The following is a 23,794-nucleotide window of genomic DNA, read 5'->3' on the forward strand; positions in this document are numbered from 1 at the left end:
TTTGTTTTCATATTTTTGTTTATTTATTTATTAAAGTTACAAGGGAAGCACATTTATTCATTAACTTATTTGCCTTTAAAAATGTGGGAATTTCTGGTCTTCTACATCCTTAAAGGATTAAAACAAATAACACTTCAAATACAGTATATATCTCATTATTGAAAGGGAGTGAATACACATACTGTAATGACTAATGTGTCCTGAAGCTAAACAGCTCAAGGAAAAGGGTCCTGTCCACTCACTGATTGTTGCTTCCAACAAGTTTGCAACTCATCAAACAGTGAGAGCAGACATTATGTATTTTCTTCGGATGTTCGTTGTTCTGCTTTTGTGCCAAGTTGAATGTGTAGAATACATGTTTTTCCTCAAATTATGCTCAATTTGCTAATAGCCAACATAGTTACACACTATGGCTGTTCTCTTGTGTTAACCATTACAATACACCACAGTGTCTGGTGCCCATGTTATTGAGACACAGTTGGCATAATGCTAAAACTACACTCATAATGTATTAGGATGCTAATGCTAACTCGAACCATCTCAATGCTGAGGCTTTCCCATGTCAGTACAGACAGTGCATGTTTTTCAATGCAATAATTTCTCAAAGAAATGCAATTTTCCTGTCTCATCGACTCTCCTGTTCTTAGTTTAATGGAGGCAAAAGACAAATTACAGACAAATATCAACAATAGCTTCACCATCATGTGGGACTGCGGTGTGGGGCCTGTTCTGTCATCTGTAACGTCACCCTGCACCCTAATACTTCAAATTATGTAATAACTATATTATTATACATTTGACAATTGTTGCATTTTGTGAAAATGAAAACAAAGGGATTAAATCAATTGTGATTCAATTCTTGTGTACGACTAGGATGTCCCCAATGAAAGCTATGATGAGTTTTCTTAAAGAAATACAGATGACATCTCGTCTTATGTGACCTGGGACAAGAGGCCAGTACACCCCCCTGTAACAGGCTTTACGGCAGTGTTTCGAAGCATTATGACATCTGCTTTGAGCAAAGGGTCCACATTATTATGGCAGTAATATACACCCGGCTCCTAAAGTTTAGGACCCCAACCCTTTTCAGTTACTGTACATGTCACTAGTAGCATATTGAATTGATGCACAATGTTTAGAAAATCATAGGTAGATCTGTCATGTACAGAATGGACAATATCCTCGATTGTGTGGAACAGACACCCATTCACATTGCATTTCTATCTGAAAGTCTCATATAGAATGTGCCCTATAGAATATCATAGGATTAAGCACACCAATCTGGGGATATGATTGGGCCCATGTACTGTACTGTGGCATGAATGGGACACCCTATGTAGGTTGATGAGCCTTGACCAACCTCTCCATGAACACAATAGTAGGAGAGGAGAATCCTGGAGCACTCCCAATGTGGTGCTGCTGAGTTAGAGATCAAAGTTTGAAAAACCCAAAACACTGCTTGCCAGTCTGGGTATGTAGCTGTACTCATCTAGCCTGGGTGCCAGACAGTGTGTTTCTGCTTAAGCCCAACATGACGTCACAACAGTGAACAAAGGAGTTGGCCACAGCAGAAACAGCCAGACACCCAGGCTAGATAAGTTCACTTGCACACTGACAGTGCAGACAGAAGAGACCATTTGCATAAGAGAAAGGATACAGAGATGCAACATGCCTTTGGAGGATCAGATTCAAATCAGAAAAAAACTAATCTAATTAAAACTAAATGCTTCACCTTTACAGGACAATTCGCTTTGAAACTAGCTTGCTATAGAAGGAATAAAACCATAGATTATAATAGGATTCACCATCTGGCACATTAACTAGCACTACGCAAGTCAAATACCTATTATAGTTGAACACATACCTATTATAGTTGAACACAAGCAATAGGCAAAATTCCCCTACACCCCACAAGTCCCCAGGTACCCCTCAACACCTCCCAGCCCAGTCCCACACAACAACCCAATCCAACCCCTAGATCAGGGCAGTCCAGTTTTATCTACAGAGGGCCAGTGATGTGGCTCCTGTACCAACCAACACACCTGATTCAACTAATCATAGTCTTCCATAAAGACTGAGAGAAGTCCAAACAGGTGTGTTAGTGCTTGGATGGAATGAAGCCTGGTCATGCATTGGCCCTCAGTGTGGATACGACTGGACAAAAAAATCTAGACCCATCCATCACACGAGGTGTCTTTTCTATATTTCTACAGCAAATAAGCTCAACAAAGCACTACACAACTTAACTTCTGGATCATGCCACAAGGTACAAAAGGATGCTTAGATAATGAAACACTTTCCTAAAACGGAGAGGAGGGCTAAAGGAGTGTCTGGTGGACAACAGTGGGAGTTTGTTTAGTGACAGACAGCTCCTGGGTTGATAGTAGTTCATCTCTGTGGTTCTCTCATCCAGAGCAACAACAGTGTGTCATGCTGTGTGTGTTAGGGTTGTCACGGAGATGAGAAACTACTATGGCTCTAGAAGTCTGTTTCATTTCCACCTGGGTCAGTTGGGTCTAACAATATGAGGTTCTCTCTCTCTCACACACACACACACACACACTCTCGCTCTCTCTCTTGCTCTCAGGTGTTAAGTGGTGTGGTAGGTTGTCTTTGGTTGGTGAGCTGGTGCTCCTGTCTACGGGGTGAAAGGCGTGTTTACAGAACAGTTTCTATGACAACCAGGGTGTGGTGGGTTGATAGGCTTGCATACTGGCCTCTGGGGCAAGGCCTGAAAGATGGGTCAACAACAGCCATATTGGATAGGTGGATCTGGATGAAACCCACCAACTGATCCTCAGGAAGGAATGATCCTGTTCCTGATGGTAGCTTCCAACCCCATCCAAAGGAAGGCAGAAAATGACTTTCGAAATGGTGTAATTCCTCATTGTGGTAATAACTCCAGAGAGAGGGGCCATGCACTAGAGACAGAGCTTCTGGTAGAGCATGGGGAGGGGAAAAAAAGCTGTAACTGTTGAAACAGTGTTTCACTCACCAAATACAGAACAATTCTGAGAATTAAAAATCTAAACTGTGGTGGGGAGGGGGTACTGAGTAAACATTCCATCCCTGTCTCCGTCATGACAATGACAGTCTGACAGTCTTGTCTTCCCATGATGCTCTGCTCTCACCCTATCGTCGGTTCCATCGTGGTTGGGTTAATCAGAATATCATCCAGACCGCAGGAGGGCATCTAGTATCATGGGAATCCTGCACTCCTTTCTGGGTAGGAGGGGGTAATAATGTGGGTGGGGTGGTGTTGGTAGAGGGCTATGGGTAAGTAATAAAGAATACCTAGACGAGGGGGAGACTGACATTTCACACCGCCACTTCTCATACATATAATCCATAAAAATCCTTGTTTGTTTAGTAATAAAACAATTGCCTTGTTTAAATATGAATATAATAGTTTGCTTCTGCTCTTTAGGAAATGATAGTCCGTGTGGGTGAGGGGAGGGCGGTTGCCAGCCCTTCACTACAACTCCATGTCCTGAGCCTCATCCTCAGAGAAGTCAGACATGGAACTCTCAGACGAGGAGTCACCTCCCTCCTCCTGCTCCTTTAGAGCCTCCTCTGTCGCATACTTTTGAAGATACTCTGGAACAGAGAGAAGGAAAAGAGTCAGACAGTCGATCGTGTGTGTGTGTGCGTGTATGTATATACAGTATGTATATGTGTGTGTGCGTGTATGTATATACAGTATGTATATGTGTGTGTGCGTGTATGTATATGTGTGTGTGTGTGTGTGTGTATGTATATACAGTATGTATATGTATATGTGTGTGTGCGTATGTATGTGTGTGTGTGCGTGTATGTATATACAGTATGTATATGTGTGTGTGTGTGTATGTATATACAGTATGTATGTGTGTGTGTGTGTGTATGTATGTATATACAGTATGTATATGTGTGTGTGTGTGTGTGTGTGTATGTATATACAGTATGTATATGTGTGTGTGTGTGTGTGTGTGTATGTATATACAGTATGTATATGTGTGTGTGTGTGTGTGTATGTATATACAGTATGTATATGTGTGTGTGTGTGTGTGTATGTATATACAGTATGTATATGTGTGTGTGTGTGTATGTATATACAGTATGTATATGTGTGTGTGTGTGTATCTATATACAGTATGTATATGTGTGTGTGTGTGTGTGTGTATGTATATACAGTATGTATATGTGTGTATATGTGTATATACAGTATGTATATGTGTATTTATATACATATATACATATGTGTGTGTGTGTATGTATATGTGTGTGCCTCACCTTTGATCTTGTGTTTGTAGTCCTCTGGCCGATGCAGGTACATGGCGGCAGCGTCTCCGTTGAGAGGGTCGATGGGGTTGGGGTAGGCCAACAGCTGGGGCAGGAATGACTCAAATATGTTGGTCAGGTCTGCAAGGGGAGGAGGGACCACCAGTGTTTTACATTATGGGGGTTAAAGAGGTGCTAATGTGCAACCTTTGACTCAAGGTAAACACTCAATGAGCTGTACTAATTGCACAACTAATTGCACAATTAGTACAACCGTACAAGTTGAACTGCAAAACAACCCCGCCACATCACAAGTATTTCATTTGGAGGTTAGTTGGCCTCACAATTTTGCATTTCATATCCAGTCCTGTCATGACAAATGACTACTAGGTCTCTGTTCAGCTCTCACCATCAATACAACAGCCTATCTGCTACAAGCAGTGGATGGGCCAACAACTCAAACCAGAATGGGTGATCTGTTTCAGTCATGTTAAAACCCTGCTAAAAAAGACATTATAATGCCACGTCTGGTATGTCCCACTGACACAGTGTTCCTAATCGTTGAAACAAGAGTTCAAATCACAATAACAAGGTCAATTCCTTGTACGGTTAAATTGCTAGTTCAGTTTTCAATGATAGGAACTTCTGTATGGCAATCATGCTCAGCTATTCACAAGGCGAGCCATATAAAAGCCTTATAAACACTAAGTTGAGACATTGTAGACCTGTTTTCCTAGTCGGTCGCTCTTATGTCAGCTCCTCACAGCTGCTTCCAGCAGCCACCAGCCCAGACATGATCATAGAGAAAGGGTACAGTATGTACCCATGTCATGGAACAAACCATTCAGTGAGTTTCAAACATTTCCAAACTGAAGTGGTAGCATGTCCATTGCGGCCATTTTGAAATCAATTCTGAACTGTTACTCACCATATAGGGCTGTCCACGTCTGGTTGATGACATCTAGACACACCGTCCCTGACCTGAAGGAGAGGGGAGATGAGAGAGCAGAAAATAAACAGAATTGTGAGCAGCATTTTGTGATATAACAAACATGATGTATAACTGATAAGATTGTCCAGGCCTATACGTCAACATATCGTACATTAGTTGCAAACTACTAAAACGATATCATCAAAATGAACTTACGCTTCATCAATGTTGGGATGAAATATTTTATTAATGAATCCTGTGAGGAGAACAATAAAGTTAGTTTTCATAGAAAACCTGTGTTATTGTAATTTCCACAATGCTTTAACCAGTTATGTTATTAGTTTCTATTACATAGAGATTGTTGACAGATGCATTTTGATACTGTACCTATAGATGGAGACTTGAAGGGGTATTTGTCTGGTAAGTCTACTCGCACCTTCCATACACCTCCTTCATATGGTGCTAAAAAGCAACATTTGATTAGAAACACACACACACACGGAGGAAGATTGCCTACCATACAGATCTTTGCATAGACACAATGAGCCCAGTGAGAAACCAGCGGAAGTCATTAGGCTATTTATGAAAACACTTACTTCCTTGTGGGCCGTAGAACTTGACCACAAACTCATTGAGTCCGCTGAGGATGGTTACCTCATGCTTGCTCTCGATGCTGAGCACTTGTTAAGGAAAAGACACGACTGAACGTGACTAACGAGAAGGCTACAGTACAAACAACACACATTTTAAATGAAAGTAAAACAAGCCAATTAAAATGAGCCACAATCAGAATCCAACTAGTTGGGTGAACTGGGCTCCGTCCCAAATGGTATTGATCAAAAGTAGTGCAATAAATAGAGTGCCATTTGGGCCTCAGCCCTGGTCTGAGGTCAGTAGAACCAGTGTGTGTGTGAGAGAGATACTCTGGGCTAAGGTCAAACATAGGATTGATAACGCCAGCCGTGGTGTCTGATCAATAATGTAGTGATCAGACTCAGCCAACACACAAACACTTACCCTAACCAAAACTAACCACACAAATAACTAATACGTTACCTCACTCTCTTATAACAAACAATGTCATATTATAACCAGAAATAGCCTAACTTCACACAATAACCAGAATGACCCAACAACCTCAGGCTCTACCCAGAACTAACCAAATGTGGGTATCAGCTTCTCTTCTTGGGAGAATAGGAACCGAAACAATAGGAAAGCACCAGTGTCCCATCAACTAGTCTAGGCCTCTGGGAGACAATGCTCTGGCCTGATGAGGACCCCCGCTGTGGAGCTACATGCTGGGCATCAGTCACCAGGGTCTATGGATGGAAACACCTTCCACATTCAAACACCTGTGCCCTGTATTGTTTTGACCAATGAATTGAGACAGTTCAGTTGGCCAATGTTCAAGTTTACCTGGGTGAACGAGATGAGGCTGTGGGAGGGAAAAGAATGGGAGAGAAGAAAATAAAGAGAGTGAGACTCTCCAAACTTACTAAACGTTTCGTAAAAATACAGACGGCTACACTTATTACTCGATTGTAAACTTGCTTACTTGCTACTTCTCAACCCCTACTTCAGGGGGGCAGAGCACAACATTCACCTGACAGTTGCCCCCCTTGAATCAGGGCAAACACAATTGTCTCATTGATCAAACACTCCTGTAGTATAAATAGTAATAGCAAAGCTGAAATGTTGACATTTTCCTAATATTTGAGACTTGTTTTATTGAGTGTTTACCTGAAATTGCAGCAACAGCGTGTTACATTCTGAAATTGCAGCAACAGCGTGTTACATTCTGAAATTGCAGCAACAGCGTGTTACATTCTGAAATTGCAGCAACAGCGTGTTACATTCTGAAATTGCAGCAACAGCGTGTTACATTCTGAAATTGCAGCAACAGCGTGTTACATTCTGAAATTGTCACAGTAGCTGCCAGATGCACTGGCCCTCAGTGTGGATACGACTGGACACCGCTGACATCTAGACCCATCCATCACACATGAGGTGTCTTTTCTATATTTCTACAGCAAATAAGCTCAACAAAGCACTACACAACTTAACTTCTGGATCATGCCACAAGGTACAAAAGGATGCTTAGAGAATGAAACACTTTCCTAAAACAGAGAGGAGGAGGGCTAAAGGAGTGTCTGGTGGACAACAGTGGGAGTTTGTTTAGTGACAGACAGCTCCTGGGTTGATAGTAGTTCATCTCTGTGGTTCTCTCATCCAGAGCAACAACAGTGTGTCATGCTGTGTGTGTTAGGGTTGTCACGGAGATGAGAAACTACTATGGCTCTAGAAGTCGGTTTCATTTCCACCTGGGTCAGTTGGGTCTAACAACATGAGGTTCTCTCTCTCTCACACACACACACACACACACACACAGTGTCACAGTAGCTGCCAGATACACTGAGCCATGTAAAACTATGGAAACCCATCCCACTACCAAAAACATGTAAAACAGGATATGTTTTATAACATTGTTTGGTCATTTCAGATGTGGCACCACAGGTCCTGGAGTGTATGAATTGTTTTCCTGGGGGCTAACCTAACCAACTCCCACCCTAGTTGTAGCGAATGACATGGTAATAAATCAGCTGTAAAAAATAAAAAAAATAAAACGGTTTTATATGGGCTTTTATGGGACAAGATTATTTTTCTAAATCAGGCCATATGGTTATTTATTTATTTTTACACCTAGAAAAACCCCTACCCTAGGGAGGATGAAAACATTAAAACCCTTTACCCAAAAACAGACAAATGTGATTGGACAACAAAAAAAAGAACAGGGCCGAGCTCGCGTAGGATTGCGTAGGACTTTGCATCTGCAATTCAAAAGATACTCATATAGTATGTCATCACTACTGTGTTAATTTATTAATTCCAGTCAATCATTTTTTATATAAAGCTGTAGGTGGCCTAGCCATCAGTGTGAATATACATCAAATTTGATCAAATTCTCAGAACACAAATAAATGTGCCCATTTTAGGCTATAAATTCATAGCTTAGGCTACAAAAACATGACATTACGTTTCCCCAGGCCCAGATGGGATCAGAGCGCATAGGCTTCTCTAGGCTACCTGCAGCTGTGGATGTTATCAGTAGGCTACAGTTGATCAGACTGAAGCACAGACTAAATGTGTACGTTGACAAATCATGTGGCAGTTCAGTAAAAATACATTTAAAAATTGGGTGGCGGGTATGGGCTTCCAAATAAAAAGCTTGGTCGCGGTGAATTCCCTTATACACACATTTTCAGTCGCATTTTGCTTTAACCACGTAATGATTTGCATGATATTGATAAAAATGAAGCCTGGTTTGTTGTAATGTTGTAAGGTGCTGTACTTGTACATGCATGTGAAAGGGTTAATCTGTCATTTCTTATAGGCTAACGTTACTTGATGAAGACATGCTGTTACAGCAACTCTTTGCTTTTGTCTTGAAGCTAAAATGTAAATGAGTGTAGCCTACAGATGTGAAGATAAACCCTTTAATTGACTGCACATACATGCTTGTGAATTGCTGCATTATTCAATAGCGTAATATGGTTTGGTTGCATTATTTAATGAAATATGTTTCAGAAGAAAAGTTTGTCATTGTTGAATAGTTTGTGCTGGCTAGTGCCTACTGCGATATTTATGGTCAATTTGAGCTGCAGACCAAGACTGTTGTGTTGACCAACGAAAGGCAAGGATGTAATGTGAATTAAAAAGTAGAATTCTCTTCTGCAAGTCTGCTCCTTCATATCTCGTAGTGGGAATAGGGCCATAGAGATAGATCTCTAAACATATCATGTTATCTAGCTAACTCGCCACTCCAGTCCACATCAAGTTTTACTTCAGTTTTTATTTAATCTCATTCATTTCTGTATCAACCACCAAAGGGCATAGGAGCCGTGGAGGATATAGTTGATAGTTATGAAGTAAAATATTTGCTTTGTGTGTATTTTATTTTGTCTCTATTGCCATTGTCCTAACTGGAAGGTTTAGTGAATGGGTCCATAGTATGTCAATAGGGCTAAATTGCTAGCTAGCTACCCACGGAAAATTGACCTTGCATAACATTAGTTTTAGGTCATTTTAGCCTGTTTAACAAGCTGGCTAGCTAGATTATTATTCACATGTAGCTAGCTGATAGTTAAAGTAAAACATTTGCTTTGTGTATATCTTGTTTCTTCTCCATTGTTGATATTGTCCTGGCTAAAAGAAGGTTTAGTGAATGGGAGTTGCAGTGTGAGGTAATAGTGGGGGAAGTGTGATTGCTTCTCAAATTAATTCTAGTCTACATATTGAGAAACTATATCCTCTTGATTCAATGCTTACAAGCAAAAACTCCAAAAGGAAGTACCAGTGGCACGTTTAATATGGAAGTGGTCCGATGCGGATGCTAAGGTACAGGACTGTTGTTTCGCTAGCACAGATTACAATGTTCCTGGATTCATCCGATAACATTGAGGAGTTTACCACATCAGTCACCTGCTTCATTAATAATTGCATCGACGACGTCGTCCCCACAGTGACCGTACGTAATTATCCCAACCAGAAGCCATGGATTACAGGCAAAATCCACACTGAGATAAAGGCTAAAGCTGCTGCTTTCATGGACCGGGTTGCAAAATAAATGGCAGGAGATTTTCGATGTACCAATTCCATACACTTGACTTTTTCAATTTAAATGATTACATACAATTCTTGCCACCAACAGAATGCTATATATATGGGGCATACAACAATCTCAGCTCTGTAGATTTTGTTGCGGAGAGACAGAATCAATAATAGCCTTAACTCATCCCCATACTGTTCTTTTTTTTGCTCTTTTGCACCCCAGTATCTCTACTTGCACATCATCATCTGCACATCCATCACTCTAGTGTTAATGCTAAATTGTAATTATTTCAACACATTTGCACACACTGTATATAGATTATTCTATTGTGTTATTGACTGTACGTTTGTTTATCCCATGTGTAACTCTTGTGTTGTTGTTTTTGTCAACTGCTTTGCTTTATCTTGGCCAGGTCACAGTTGTAAATAAGATCTTGTTCTCAACTGGCCTACCTGGTTAAATAAAGGTGGGAAAAAATTAAAATAATACTGAGCTCAAGGCTAGAGCTGCTGCTTTCAAGGACCGGGACACTAATCCGGACGTTTATAAGCAATCCCGCTACAACCTCCGACGAGCCATCAAACAGGCAAAGCACCAGTACAGGACTAAGACTGAATCCTACTACGCCGTCTCTGACCAGGGTTCGTACAAACAGTGGCAAGTCAAATTCAAGTACTTTTTCAAACACTATCAATTTGTAATAGTTCATATTATGCAATTGTTTCTAGTCGCCACCAGATGCCAGTATATTGCCACAACCTTATGAAAAAAACAAGTTAGTATTCAACACTACCTGACAAGTTCTACTCAATAATAAATGGTTTTACTACATACATGAGTGTTAAGTCAGTACTGATGATGTTGTAATTTGAGTAGTGATGAGCAGAGATTTTGTACATGCCTACTGGTGAACACATTTCATATTAGCATTACTACACAATTCCAGCTTAATGACCGATTTTATTGGGCATCTACTATTTCATAGCTACAAAAAAAAAGTGTCTTGCTTCCGACTGGCAGCTTTAGGGAGAAGGGCAGGTGGGCTGTGTGAGGAAAACGGCATGTGAACAGCCACCAGAACAGCAGGAGCATGGCTGCTGCTTGATAAAGCGGAATATCGTTTGCGCTCCTTGAGGCGATTGGCAAAAAAAAACTCTGGGAGGTTGCTGCAGAGAAAAAAGTTGATGTAGAACTGCCGCTAGCGCAGGATGCAGCGCTGTGTCCTTCCCCTTTCATGTGGCTCTTCAGGGCCAATTCACTCATGCTCGCAATGTCAAAGTTGTTTTTTCTGCACCTTATGCGGTGTGGGATGGTTGGGTTCAGTGATGTAGTGGTAAAAAGGTGGGTAAACTATACTGAACAAAAATATAGAATGCAATCATGTTTCATGAACTGAAATAAAATATATATATATTTAATTAAATATGTACAAAAGGCAGGATTGAATCTACATTTTAGCTATTGATGTGAGGTTTGGCAGCACCTAATCAGTCAGTTCGATACCTGCCTGGCTGAGTGGCAGTGTGGGTGGAATGAGCGAGCTTGCCCGGAAACCACAGTGCGAAACACGTGAGGAAATAAAACTCTGATGTCTGCCTAGAAATTACATTTGCAAGACCAATACGTTTTCATAAACATATTTGATCATTATCTGTTCTCCTCTCATTTTAATTCAAGTATTTTTCTTGTACCAACTTGATTTTAGAGTGCCAAGTTCAAGTACTTTAAGCACCTTAAGCGAACCCCGTCTGATGTGGCAGGGTTTGCAAACTCACGGATTACAAAATGGAAACCCAGCCGCAAGCTGCCCAGTGACGCAAGCCTAGCAGACGAGCTAAATGCATCGATGCGAGCATAGAATGCAAGCAACACTGATCCATGCATGAGCGCACCAACTTTTCCAGACGTAGTCGATGCGACTAAGACCATTAAACAGGTTAACTTTCACAAGGCAGCGGGGCATTACCAGGACGGGTACTCAGAGCAAGCGCTGACCAGCTGGCAAGTGTCTTCACTGACATTTGCCCTAACCCAGTCTGTAACATGTTTCAAGCAGACCACTATAGTCCATGAGCCCAAGAACGCCACGGTAACCTGTCTAAATGACACGGGGGGCATCAGGAGTGCGTGCTTAGTCCCCTATACTTCCTGTTCACCCACAACTCCGTGGCCGCACACAACTCCAACACGATCATTAAGTTTGCTGATGACACGACAGTGATAGGCCTGATCACCAATGAAGATGAGACAGTCTATAGGGAGGAGGTCAGTGACGCCAGGACAAAAACCTTTCCTTCCATGTCAGCAAGACAAAGGAGCTGATTGTGGACTACAGGAAAAGGAGGGCCGAGCACGACCCCATCCACATCGACAGGGCTGTAGTGGAGCGAGTCGAGAGCTTCAGATCCTTGGTGTCCACATCACTAAGGAATTAACATGGTCCTCACACACCAACACAGTTGTGAAGAAGACAAGACAATGTCTGTTCACCCTCAAGATGCTGAAAAAATGTGGCACGGGCCCTCAAGAGTTTTATAGCTGTAACATAGACCGTCATGACTGGCTGCATCAAATCAAACTTTATTAGTCACATGTGCTGAATACAACAGGTGTAGTAGACCTTACAGTGAAATGCTTACTTACGAGCCCTTAACCAACAATGCAGTTTAAAACAAAAATACAGATAACAATAAGAAATAAAGAGCAGTAGGAAAATAACAATAGCGAGACTATATACAGGGGGGTACCGGTACAGTCAATGTGCAGGGGGCACCGGTTAGTTGAGGTAATGTGTACATGTAGGTAGAGTTATTAAAGTGACTATGCACTAACAACAGAGAGTAGCAGCTGTGTAAAAGGGGGGGGAGCAATGCAAATAGTCTAGGTAGCCATTTGATTAGGTGTTCAGGAGTCTTATGGCGTGGGGGTAGAAGCTATTTAGAAGCCTCATGGACCTAGACTTGTCGCTCCGGTACCACTTGCCGTGCGGTAGCAGAGAGAACAGTCTATGACTGGGATGGCTGGAGTCTTTGACAATTTTTAGGGCCTTTCTCTGACACCGTCTGGTATAGAGGTCCTGGATGGCAGGAAGCTTCACCGCTTGGTATGACAATGCATCAGGCCGAGCTCCCTGCCATCCAGGACCTCTATAGCAGGCTGTGTCAGAGGAAGGCCATAAAAAAAAATTTAAGACTCCAGCCACCCAAGTCATAGACGGTTCTCTCTGCTAACACACAGTAAGAGGTACCAAAGTCTGGAACCAACAGGGCCCTGAACAGCTTCTACCCCCAAGTCATAAGACTAAATATTTAACCAAATAGCTACCCGGACTATCTGCATCAACCACCTTTTGCATGAACTCTTTTGACTCATCACCAGGGTTGGGTAGGTAACTTTCTAAATGTTATCTGTTAAAGTTACTAGTTACCTGTCCAAAATTGTAATCAGTAATGTAACTTTTGGATTAACCAAACTCATTAACGTAATCTGATTACATTCAGTTAGACTTTTAGATTAGAAGAAGAACAAAATGTAAGTTACCAATTGAACAACATCTATTGCAGGATAAATCAATGTTACAGTTTACATAACTGGCCATATATGAATGTAAAATGTCACTTTATGGGTTGGTTAAGTAGGCTTCTTGTAACCCATCGCTTTCTACTGCATACAATAATACGATTCATTTATATCTTTACATTAATAAAGATACAACTACAGCTTTCCCCATCAAATCACATTTTATTGGTCACATACACATGTTTAGCAGATGTTATTGCGGGTGTAGCGAATTGCTTGTGTTTCTAGCTCCAACAGTGGAGTAATATCTAACAATTCACAACAATACACACAAACCTAAAAGTAAAATAATGGAATTATGTAATATATAAATATTAGGATGAGAAATGTCAGAGTGGCATAGACTTAAAGACGACTGAATATTAGCCTATCAAAAGTGTACAAGTTTGAGCATGTGTCCATTAGGCCTATGGATTATTTTAAAAATGTATCAGCATGAATTAGATTGAGCAATAAAAAAATATTTTTCTCTGTGCATTGTTGGGAAGGGCCCATAATTAAGCATTTCACTGTTAGTCAACTCCTGCTGTTTATGAAGCATGTGACAAATGCTATTTGGTTTGGATAGTTCTGGCTGTGTGATAAACTGATAGTGAAAGTTTTGAAGCCAAGAATACTTGCTAGCTACATAATTGCTTATGCAATTACTATCTTAGTCTCCATCATAGGGTCATGGCAGGATAGTGAGAAGCACCTCTTCAAGCGCATAGAGTTCAGAGACTGGTGATTAGTCATAGTTTCAATCAATCTGATCTCTGATGTAATGACAGCATCTTAAGTCTAGAGGGTGTATTGCATGTGTTAGCTTCATGCAGGAGAATGGCAGCCATTATTTTATTTTGTGTAGAGTGGAGACAATCATTTCTGTTTGACATTTCATGCCTAACTTCTTTCAAATTAAAACAGTTGGTTGCTGGTTATTATTACAGTATGACAACTATCATAAGTTGGAAATATTACATTAAGTTTCAAACCATACAGTATGTAGAGCACCAGTAGGGTAAGCCCAACAAAATATAGGTTTAGACATTTCTAACATATAGAAATGTTTGTAAGGAAAGTGGAGAGCAAATGAAATAATAATATCTCATATGAAGTTTACTTTACTTACAAATTGTTTAAAAAGACATACAAATATTTGATCAAAATGTGTGAAAAGTCTGGAGTGGGCTTAATGGGTACCAAGTGTACCCTTTAAAAGGCCCCTGGGTGTTCCAAATAAGTCCACCTCTTAAATAATACATTTTAATTCATTTCCAAACTGACATTTCTTATGTAATGTTTGATCATATTATCTCCCCTAAAGTTAAAATAAACTGATCATTGCTATTCATCACAGATGTAGCACTCATAACAGCGGGGTGTCCAATCGTATCCACAGAAAAATGTGGACTTTGGCTATTATTCTTGCCAACCAGTGGACACCTGACTCTATTAATCAACAAATCATCGACTTCAATCAAGACATGATTAGTTTAATCAGGTGTGTTAATGCTTGGTTAGAACACAACCCTGCACCCACACTGGGCCTCTGTGGATAAGAAGCATGCACAGCCATGCCCTAACGCAAACATTTTTCAATTAATTCTCTGAAAGCTGATTTACATTTGCCGTTCTGCTATTCTTGTTAATTAGTCCAACTTATCTTCCTAAAGCCTATCTGAAGACTGTTTCAAATCTCCCCCCCCACTGTGTGTTAAAAAGGTACAGGTGGGGGACCTAAACAATGGATGAACCTGGATGAATGAAAGACAACAATGCCCTCACCTGAAAGTGCATGATTAGTCACCCAATTGTCATCTTCTTTTCCATTATTTGTTTCCATTTTTGGCCACCCCTTGTAGGTTTTCTATCCCTGATGTCCCTCAACCCTGATCTTATTCTTCTCTTTCTGCATCAACGACTGCCTGTCCACTCAAAACATCTTGGAGATTGTTTAATTATATATATCCACAGTAACAGTCACACTGGCATTCAGTACAGTATGAACGGCCATGGCCCTAAGACTGATTGGACTGTAATCAGAGTAAGTACCCCTCTCCAAGGCCCCCCTTAGCCTTGTAAAGTTGCCCATTTGTAAGTCCGGATTTGTCTATATCCTTTACTCAAACGTCACTAGAAATGTGCATTTAAAACCTGTTTTTCAACAACAAAAAATCTGGGGGCATGTTCCCGGACCCCGGTAGCAAAAACTGTCCCCCCCCCCCCCCCCCCCACCTCCCCCAACGTCAGAGTCTCTCCTATGCAGCTGTCAGCCATGTATTTATTGGTTTATCTATCTATTATGTTCAGTCTGTCTTGGTTTGCAGCTTGGCTTAAGTCACAACATCAAGAAAATTGTTTTTTTTATTGGGTTTAGGAACAACTGAACAGGAGCAGGATTGAAGAACACTGGCCTAGACTAAAGGATGGGAGCAGGGCAGTCAGCAGTGACTGTGACCTACAACAGACAGGACCTATAAATAAGGCTGGCTACAATGCATCTCTGTCTTGTCTTTCCCCTAGGGCCCAGGGCTGATGCGTGCACACAGACAATACCAAACACTGAAATAGTCCGTAGGTACAAAGGGAAGGGACTAGGGCCTGAAATGGAACCAGTCCCCAGAAGTCATCATGACAAACAGTCATGCATTCTACATTGAGCATGCTCTACATTTACCTGTTCCTCTGCTGCCTGGAGTAAACAAAAAGACATGCCCTTGACAGGCCAGTCAAGTTCTTCCACACCGATCTCAACAAAACATTTCTGTATGGACCTTGCTTTGTGCACAGGGCATTGTCATGCTGAAACAGGAAAAGGCCTTTCCCAAACTGTTGTCACAAAGTTGGAAGCACCGAATCGTCTAGAATGTCATTGTATACTGTAGTGTTAAGATTTGCCTTCACTGGAACTAAGGGGCCTAGTCCGAACCATGAAAAACAGCCCCAGACTATTATGCACCAAACATTACAGTTGGCACTATGATTCGGGCAGGTAGCATTCTTCTGGCGTCCGCCAAACCCAGATTTGTCCATCGGACTGCCAGATGGTGAAGCGTGATTCATCACTCCAGAGAACGCATTTCCACTGCTTCAGAGTCCAAAGGCAGTGAGCTTTACACCACTCCAGCCGACGTATTGTGCATAGTGACCGTAAGCTTGTGTGCGGCTGCTCGACCATGGAAACACATTTCATGAAGCTCCCGACTAACAATTATTGTGCTGACGTTGCTTCCAGAGGCAGTTTGGAACTGGGTAGTGAGTGTTGCAACAGAGGACAGTCCATTTCTACGCGTTACAGCACTCGGCGGTCCCATTCTGTGAGCTTGTGTGGCCTACCACTTTGCAACTGAGCCGTTGTTGCTCCTACATGTTTCCACTTCACAATAACAGCACTTACAGTTGACCGGGGCAGCTCTGGCAGGGCAGAAATTTGATGAACTGACTTGTTGGAAAGGTGGCATCCTATGACGTGTCACGTTGAAAGTCACTGAGCTCTTCAGTAAGGCCATTCTACTGCCAATGCTCGTCTATGGAGATTGCATGGCTGTGTGCTCAATTTGATACACTTGTCAGCAACAGGTGTGGCTGAAATAGCCAAATCCACTCATTTGAAGGGGCGTCCACATAATTTTGTGTATATAGTATATCATGCACAGCCCACATTTCTCCACTGGTGCTGGGCTAAAAACACTGGATTTACTGTGTACAGGTTTTTCTACCAGGCTTTACAATGTTCTCTTATCAGATAAGAGAGCAGAGGCTTCACATACTAATATACAAGATCCAGTGCCAGAGACAACAGACTATGCGGATTTGGCAGGCACAAAGAAAGGACAGATTTACCACAATACCCAGCCCCCACCTAAACTTCAGGAACACCCACACGTGTATAAACCCACAAGTACACACGTGCATGCGCGCACACACACATAGACACAAAACATGCTAAGACAAAAAACAAACATCTCAAGATGACACACAATCATGAAAGTATCTCTCCCTCTCCAACACATTCATGTTCCTCACAGCGATGGCACTCAATAGGCCACTGCTCATTTGATGTTTAGCCTACTGTACTGTTCATTATTTATTTATGCAATTTATATTAATGTCTTGAGAGAACTGCCCAGGAAGGCAGCTAATTACTCATGATATCCATGCATTTATTTCAAACCAGACAGTGTGTTAGGGGGGTGGGAGGAGGATGCAATAGCTTTACTAAAGAGGGGAAATGTCATTGTGCATGTTTTCCCAGGTGTATTTAGCAGGTAGTCTATCCTGACCTATAGAGTGAGTAGACATCAGAAAACACACACACCGTCATGAGAGATTAGGTTACTAGATATTTTTAAACCCTACAGTGCTAATATCCAAAAGACACCAACCGTTTGCAACAACAAAATCTAATGTTTTCTCCAAAACCTTGACATGCACACTGAGTCATCTCCAACGGATTGTTCTCATAATGGCAGGTGGGCCTCAGTTTATGGCCTGATAGGAAGTCAGTAGCTAGGCCTGTCTATTCCAAGCCCCCCATCCGCTCCCTGTGGAAGCAGGGTTTAGTGTAGGTCAGTGCTGTCCGGGGTTCTTTGGACGCCCATACCCTAAACCTATACCTTAACCATTGTCCCTGTTCCCAAGAATGGAAAGGTAACTGAACTAAATGACTATCGCCCCGCCCCGTAGCACTCACTTCTATCATCATGAAGTGCTTTGAGAGACTAGTCAAGGATCATATCACCTCCACCTTACCGGTCACCCACTCCAATTTGCTTACCGCCCCAATATGTCCACAGACGATGCAATCGCCATCACACTGCCCTATCCCATCTGGACAAGAGGAATACCTATGTAAGAATGCTGTTCATTGACTATAGCTCAGCATTCAACACCATAGTACCCTCCAAGCTCATCATTAAGCTCGAGGACCTGGATCTAAACCTTGCCCTGTGGCCGACCCCAGGTGGTGAAGGTATGAAACACCTCCACTTCGCTGATCCTCACCACTAGGGCCCCACAAGGGTGCATGCTCAGCCCCCTCCTGTACTCCCTTTTGCCTTATGGCAAGGTGCTCCATCATGCTGGAAAAGGCATTAATCGTCACCAAAATGTTCCTGGATGGTTGGGAGAAGTTGCTCTCGAAGGATGTGTTGGTACCATTCTTTATTCATGGCTGTGTTCTTGTGAGCCCACTCATGGCTTGATGGCTGCAAAATTGTGAGTGAGCCCACTCCCTTGGCTGAGAAGCAACCCCACACATGAATGGTCTCAGGATGCTTTACTGTTGGCATGACACAGGACTGATGGTAGCGCTCACCTTGTCTTCTCTGGACAAGCTTTTTTCCGGATGCCCCTAACAATCGGGAAAGGGATTCATCAGAGAAAATGACTTTACCCCAGTCCTCAGCAGACCAATCCCTGTACCTTTTGCAGAATATCAGTCTGTCCCTGATGTTTTTCCTGGAGAGAAGTGGCTTCTTTGCTGCCTTTCTTGACACCAGGACATCATCCAAAAGTATTTGCCTCACTGTGTGTGCAGATGCACTCACACCTGCCTGCTGCCATTCCTGAGCAAGCTCTGTTCTGGTGGTGCCCCGATCCCGCAACTGAATCAACTTTAGGAGACGGTCCTGGCGCTTGCTGGACTTTCTTGGGCGCCCTGAAGCCTTCTTCACAACAATTGAACCGCTCTCCTTGAAGATCCGATAAATGGTTGATTTAAGTGCAATGTTACTGGCAGCAATATCCTTGCCTGTGAAGCCCTTTTTGTGCAAAGCAATGATGACGGCACATGTTTCCTTGCAGGTAACCATGATTGACAGAAGAAGAACAATGATTCCAAGCACCACCCTCGTTTTGAAGCTTCTAGTCTGTTATTCGAACTCAATCAGCATGACAGAGTGATCTCCAGCCTTGTCCTCGTCAACACTCTCACCTGTGTTAACGAGAGAATTACTGACATGCCAGCTGGTCCTTTTGTGGCAGGGCTGAAATTTAGGGGGATTCAGTTCATTTGCGTGGCAAAGAGGGACTTTGCAATTAATTGCAATTCATCTGATCACTCTCCATAACATTCTGGAGTATATGCAAATTGCCATCATACAAACTGAGGCAGCAGACTTTGTTAAAATTAATATGTGTCATTCTCAAAACTGTACAGGTGCATCAAAGCTGGGACCGAGGTCCTGAAAAACTGTTAAATAGCCATTACCAGCACAGAAAGGCTGCAGCCTACATACACAGACTTGAAATCTGTGTAAATGAATAAATGGAACACTAGTCACTTTAATAATGTTTACAAATCTTGCATTACTCATCTCATATCTCACCACACGGTACCCCATGTATATAGCCCTGCTATTGTTATTTGCTGCTGCTCTTTAATTATTTGTTATTCCTATCTCTTACTTTTTAAAATATATTTTTTTACATATTTTCTTAAAACTGCATTGTTGGTGAAAGGTCTTAAATAAGCATTTCACTGTAAGGTCTACTACACCTGTTGTATTCAGCACATGTGACAAATACATTTGATGTATATACTAGAGTGGCCGATTAGTTAGGGCCGATTTCAAGTTTTCATAACAATCGGAAATCGGTATTTTTGGACACCGATTTGGCCGATTTAAATTTTATTTATAAAAAAATAAAGAATGTGCACCTTTATTTAAACGTTATTTAATGAGGCAAGTCAGTTAAGAACACATTCTTATTTTCAATGACGGCCTAGGAACGGTGGGTTAACTGCCTCGTTCAGGGGCAGAACGACAGATTTTTACCTTGTCAGCTCGGGGGATTCAATCTTGCAACCTTACAGTTAACTAGTCCAACGCTCTAACTACCTGATTATATTGCACTCCACGAGGAGCCTACCTGTTACACGAATGCAGTAAGAAACCAAGGTAAGTTGCTAACTAGCATTAAACTTACCTTATAAAAAACTATCAATAAATCATAATCACTAGTTAAACTAGTAATATCGTCAACCATGTGTAGTTATCTAGCATGTCCTGCGTTGCATATAATCGATGCGGTGCGTATCGTTGCTCCAATGTGTACCTAACCATAAACATCAATGCCTTTCTTAAAATCAATACACAGAAGTATATATTTTTAAACCTGCATATTTAGCTAAAAGAAATCCAGGTTAGCAGGGAATATTAACCAGGTGAAATTGTATCACTTCTCGTGTTCATTGCACGCAGAGTCAGTGTATATGCAACAGTTTGGGCCGCCTAATTTGCCAGAATTTTAAGTAATTATGACATTGAAAGTTGTGCAATGTTACAGGAATATTTAGACTTATGGATGCCACCCGTTAGATAAAATACAGAACGGTTCCATATTTCACTGAAAGAATAAACGTCTTGTTTTCGAGATGATAGTTTCCAGATTCGACCATATTAAGGACCTAAGGCTTATATTTCTGTGTGTTATCATGTTATAACGAAGTCTATGATTTGATAGAGCAGTCTGCCTACCATTGCTCAGTCACCAGCAGGCTTGTAAGCATTCATTCAAACAGCACTTTCATGCGTTTGCCAGCAGTTGTTTATGACTTCAAGCCTATCAACTCCCGAGATTAGGTTGGTGTGTAACCGATGTGAAATTGCTAGCTAGTTAGCGGGGTGCGCGCTAATAGCGTTTCAAACGTCACTCGCTCTGAGACTTGGAGTGGTTGTTCCCCTTGCTCTGCAAGGGCCGAGGCTTTTGTGGAGCAATGTGTAACGCTGCTTCGAGGGTGGCTGTTGTCGATGTGTTCATGGTTCAAGCCCAAGTAGGAGCGAGGAGAGGGACGGAAGCTATACTGTTACACTGGCAATACTAAAGTGCCTATAAGAGCATCCAATAGTCAAAGGTTAATGAAATACAAAATGGTATAGAGAGAAATAGTCCTATAATTCCTATAATAACTACAACCTAAAACTTCTTACCTGGGAATATTGAAGACTCATGTTAAAAGGAACCACCAGCTTTCATATGTTCTCATGTTCTGAGCAAGGAACTTAAACGTTAGCTTTCTTACATAGCACATATTGCACTTTTACTTTCTTCTCCAACACTTTGTTTTTGCATTATTTAAACCAAATTGAACATGTTTCATTATTTGAGGCTAAACTGATTTTATTGATGTATTATATTAAGTTAAAATAAGTGTTCATTCAGTATTGTTGTAATTGTCATTATTACAAATAAATAAAATATATATTTTTAAAATCGGCCGATTAACCGATTTTTTTGGTCTTCCAATAATCGGTATCGGTGTTGAAAAATCATAATCGGTTGATAAAATCCAAGTATATACTGTATTCTATACCATCTACTGTATCTCAATCTATGACAATTGCTCTTCCATATATTTATATATTCTTAATTCCATTCCTTTACTAAGACTTGTGTGTATTAGGTATTTGTTGTGAAATTGTTAGACATTACTTGTTAGATATTGCTGCCCTGTCTGAACAAGAAGCACAAGCATTAACATCTGCTAAACACGTGTACGTGACAAATATAATTTTATTTGAACCATTTTAATTGTCAACGTCAATGGGAGGAGGGGAGCAAGGAGCCCCGATAGCACCACCCATTTGTTGTCACTCGAGCAGCAGTTTATCTAGTCCCGACCCCTACCAGTTTCCGGATAGTAACAGGCTGACCAATCAGGGCGCTAGCTGTCGCTACAGGAGCACAAAAACAAAACAATTCAACTCACGCTGTCTAAACCTAACCTTTTAGGCAAATTTCACAAACTAAGCGCTAGATAGAAAAAACTATAATGTCCATCTACATTCTGATCATTTGGTGAAAAGGGCTACAATTTGGTGCGGCAGGTAGTGTTAGCTTTGGAGCGTTAGGCCAGTAACCGAAAGGTTGCTAGATCGAATCCCCGAGCTGACAAGGTAATCTGGCGTTCTGCCCCGGAACATGGCCGTCATTGTAAATAAGATGTTGTTAAATACAAAAAAATACAATAAACGTTAACTAGCGCCAATGAGAACTTTGATAAAATTCGGAATTCAACTTGCTACCATTACATCATAGTTAGCGTTGGGGAAATGCAAAACATAGTTACAACATGTACTACTTTAGGATGGAAATACATTTAACACAAACATTTCCCCATTATTATAGTACATAATTTCCACATGACTCAAGGTTGGAAAATCAAAATGGTTTAAAAACAAAAACACTGGCAAACTTGACAAGGCAGGGGACATGTAAACGATTTGTAAACAAGAGAGCGATGCAATATTACTGATGGTTAATCATGCAGCTAACGTTGTAACAGCAGGAGTGTCAACGTGAATGACTTCACAAGGTCGAGATATAATAGCAAGCGAAATAGCTTAGATAGGAAAGAAAGGCCAGTAAAAGGACGGACGACCGATTGCACGCAGAAAATGGTGCCTACAAGGCCATCGTCATTGTTTAGCTTTTCTAGTCATCGTCGTTCAAGAGATACAGCTAGCTAGCTATGTGTTCCATAAAATAAATCAGGGTTTGTGGAAAACAACCAAGGGTTGATGAAAGCATCACTAACATTAAGCACGCTAATTAGCTTGATTAATGATAACTACAGGTATTGGACGACATTTGGGAAGTTTTCTGATCTGAGCAAACAACTATATAGCATATATTATTGAGGGTGAAGTATTTAGCCTAGATCTGACCCAGCTATGGCTAACTGAAACGAATCGTGTGATGCCTGATCAAAACTAAATGTTTCCTACTTTTGTTGTCATAAAACCCAACAACAGCCGTTATTGTTCGCTTACACAACATACTGTATTAGCTAGTTATGTGTCATCAGTAACCAATACATGTAATTACAAAAGTTGTAGATAGTTGTCACTACAATTTATGATTAGCTAAAGACGAAAAAGATTGTTTTGCCTGTCTGTTGTTTTTGCTCAGAAAAGGATACAGTTTCACCACGTCGGTATCCATTCGCCTCTTGCCTGGACTTGGCGAAGACATTTTTGTAACGTTATTCCTTGGCTAGCTCGATACTTTACTTCGATGAGGCAAGCTATTCGAACTATATGTTCTGCCTTTTCAGTTTGTCCATCGAACGAAATATTTCAACATTCCTCGCTTTCTCTCAACAACACTAGCAAATGTCTGAAGGGCTGCGTTCAGTAACTACGCTTTTACGTTCTGGAACGTTCAATTGAACGGAAACAGTACTGTACTGAACGACCAGTTGAAACGGGAAGGGGGGCGCTGTCAGCTTGTCCACTGCCCTTCAAATACGTCACTCATTGGTTCAAGCCACACCCACAGAACGAGAGCAAACGTACCTCAGTTTGTTCAAGAACGTACAATAACATTTTGTGTAACGTGTCGTTCAGTTCAAACCGTTCCGCAACGTAGCAAATGTTCAGCGAACTGAGCGCACATCAGGTCTACTCTCTCTCTGCCTAATTCTGAAC

General features: G+C 41.4%; 1 protein-coding gene across 1 annotated transcript; it reads right to left on the reverse strand.

Annotated features, from left to right (window-relative positions):
• On the reverse strand, window positions 1-23,581 carry LOC109889473 (ubiquitin-conjugating enzyme E2 H-like). The gene is made up of 7 exons (XM_020480918.2): window positions 23,287-23,581; window positions 5,788-5,864; window positions 5,579-5,653; window positions 5,408-5,447; window positions 5,189-5,241; window positions 4,273-4,401; window positions 1-3,597 (listed from the first exon to the last, which is right to left on the reverse strand). The coding sequence occupies exons 1-7, from the start codon at window positions 23,337-23,339 to the stop codon at window positions 3,476-3,478; spliced, it is 549 nt and encodes a 182-aa protein (XP_020336507.1). The 5' UTR covers window positions 23,340-23,581; the 3' UTR covers window positions 1-3,475.
• Between the last annotated feature and the right edge of the window lie 213 nt (window positions 23,582-23,794).

The sequence above is a fragment of the Oncorhynchus kisutch genome, linkage group LG4 (assembly GCF_002021735.2).
Source record: "Oncorhynchus kisutch isolate 150728-3 linkage group LG4, Okis_V2, whole genome shotgun sequence".
In the NCBI taxonomy this organism is placed as follows: domain Eukaryota; kingdom Metazoa; phylum Chordata; class Actinopteri; order Salmoniformes; family Salmonidae; genus Oncorhynchus; species Oncorhynchus kisutch.

What these genes read in the sequence shown, in the direction of transcription:
- LOC109889473 (XM_020480918.2), bottom strand. Translation starts at nt 23,339, where the DNA reads ATGTCTTCGCCAAGTCCAGGCAAGAGGCGAATGGATACCGACGTGGTG. An exon ending in GTTCTACGGCCCACAAGGAA is followed by an intron (nt 5,654 to 5,787) that starts GTAAGTGTTTTC and finishes GTTGCTTTTTAG; the next exon opens with CACCATATGAAGGAGGTGTA. An exon ending in GACGTGGACAGCCCTATATG is followed by an intron (nt 4,402 to 5,188) that starts GTGAGTAACAGT and finishes CTCCCCTTGCAG; the next exon opens with ACCTGACCAACATATTTGAG.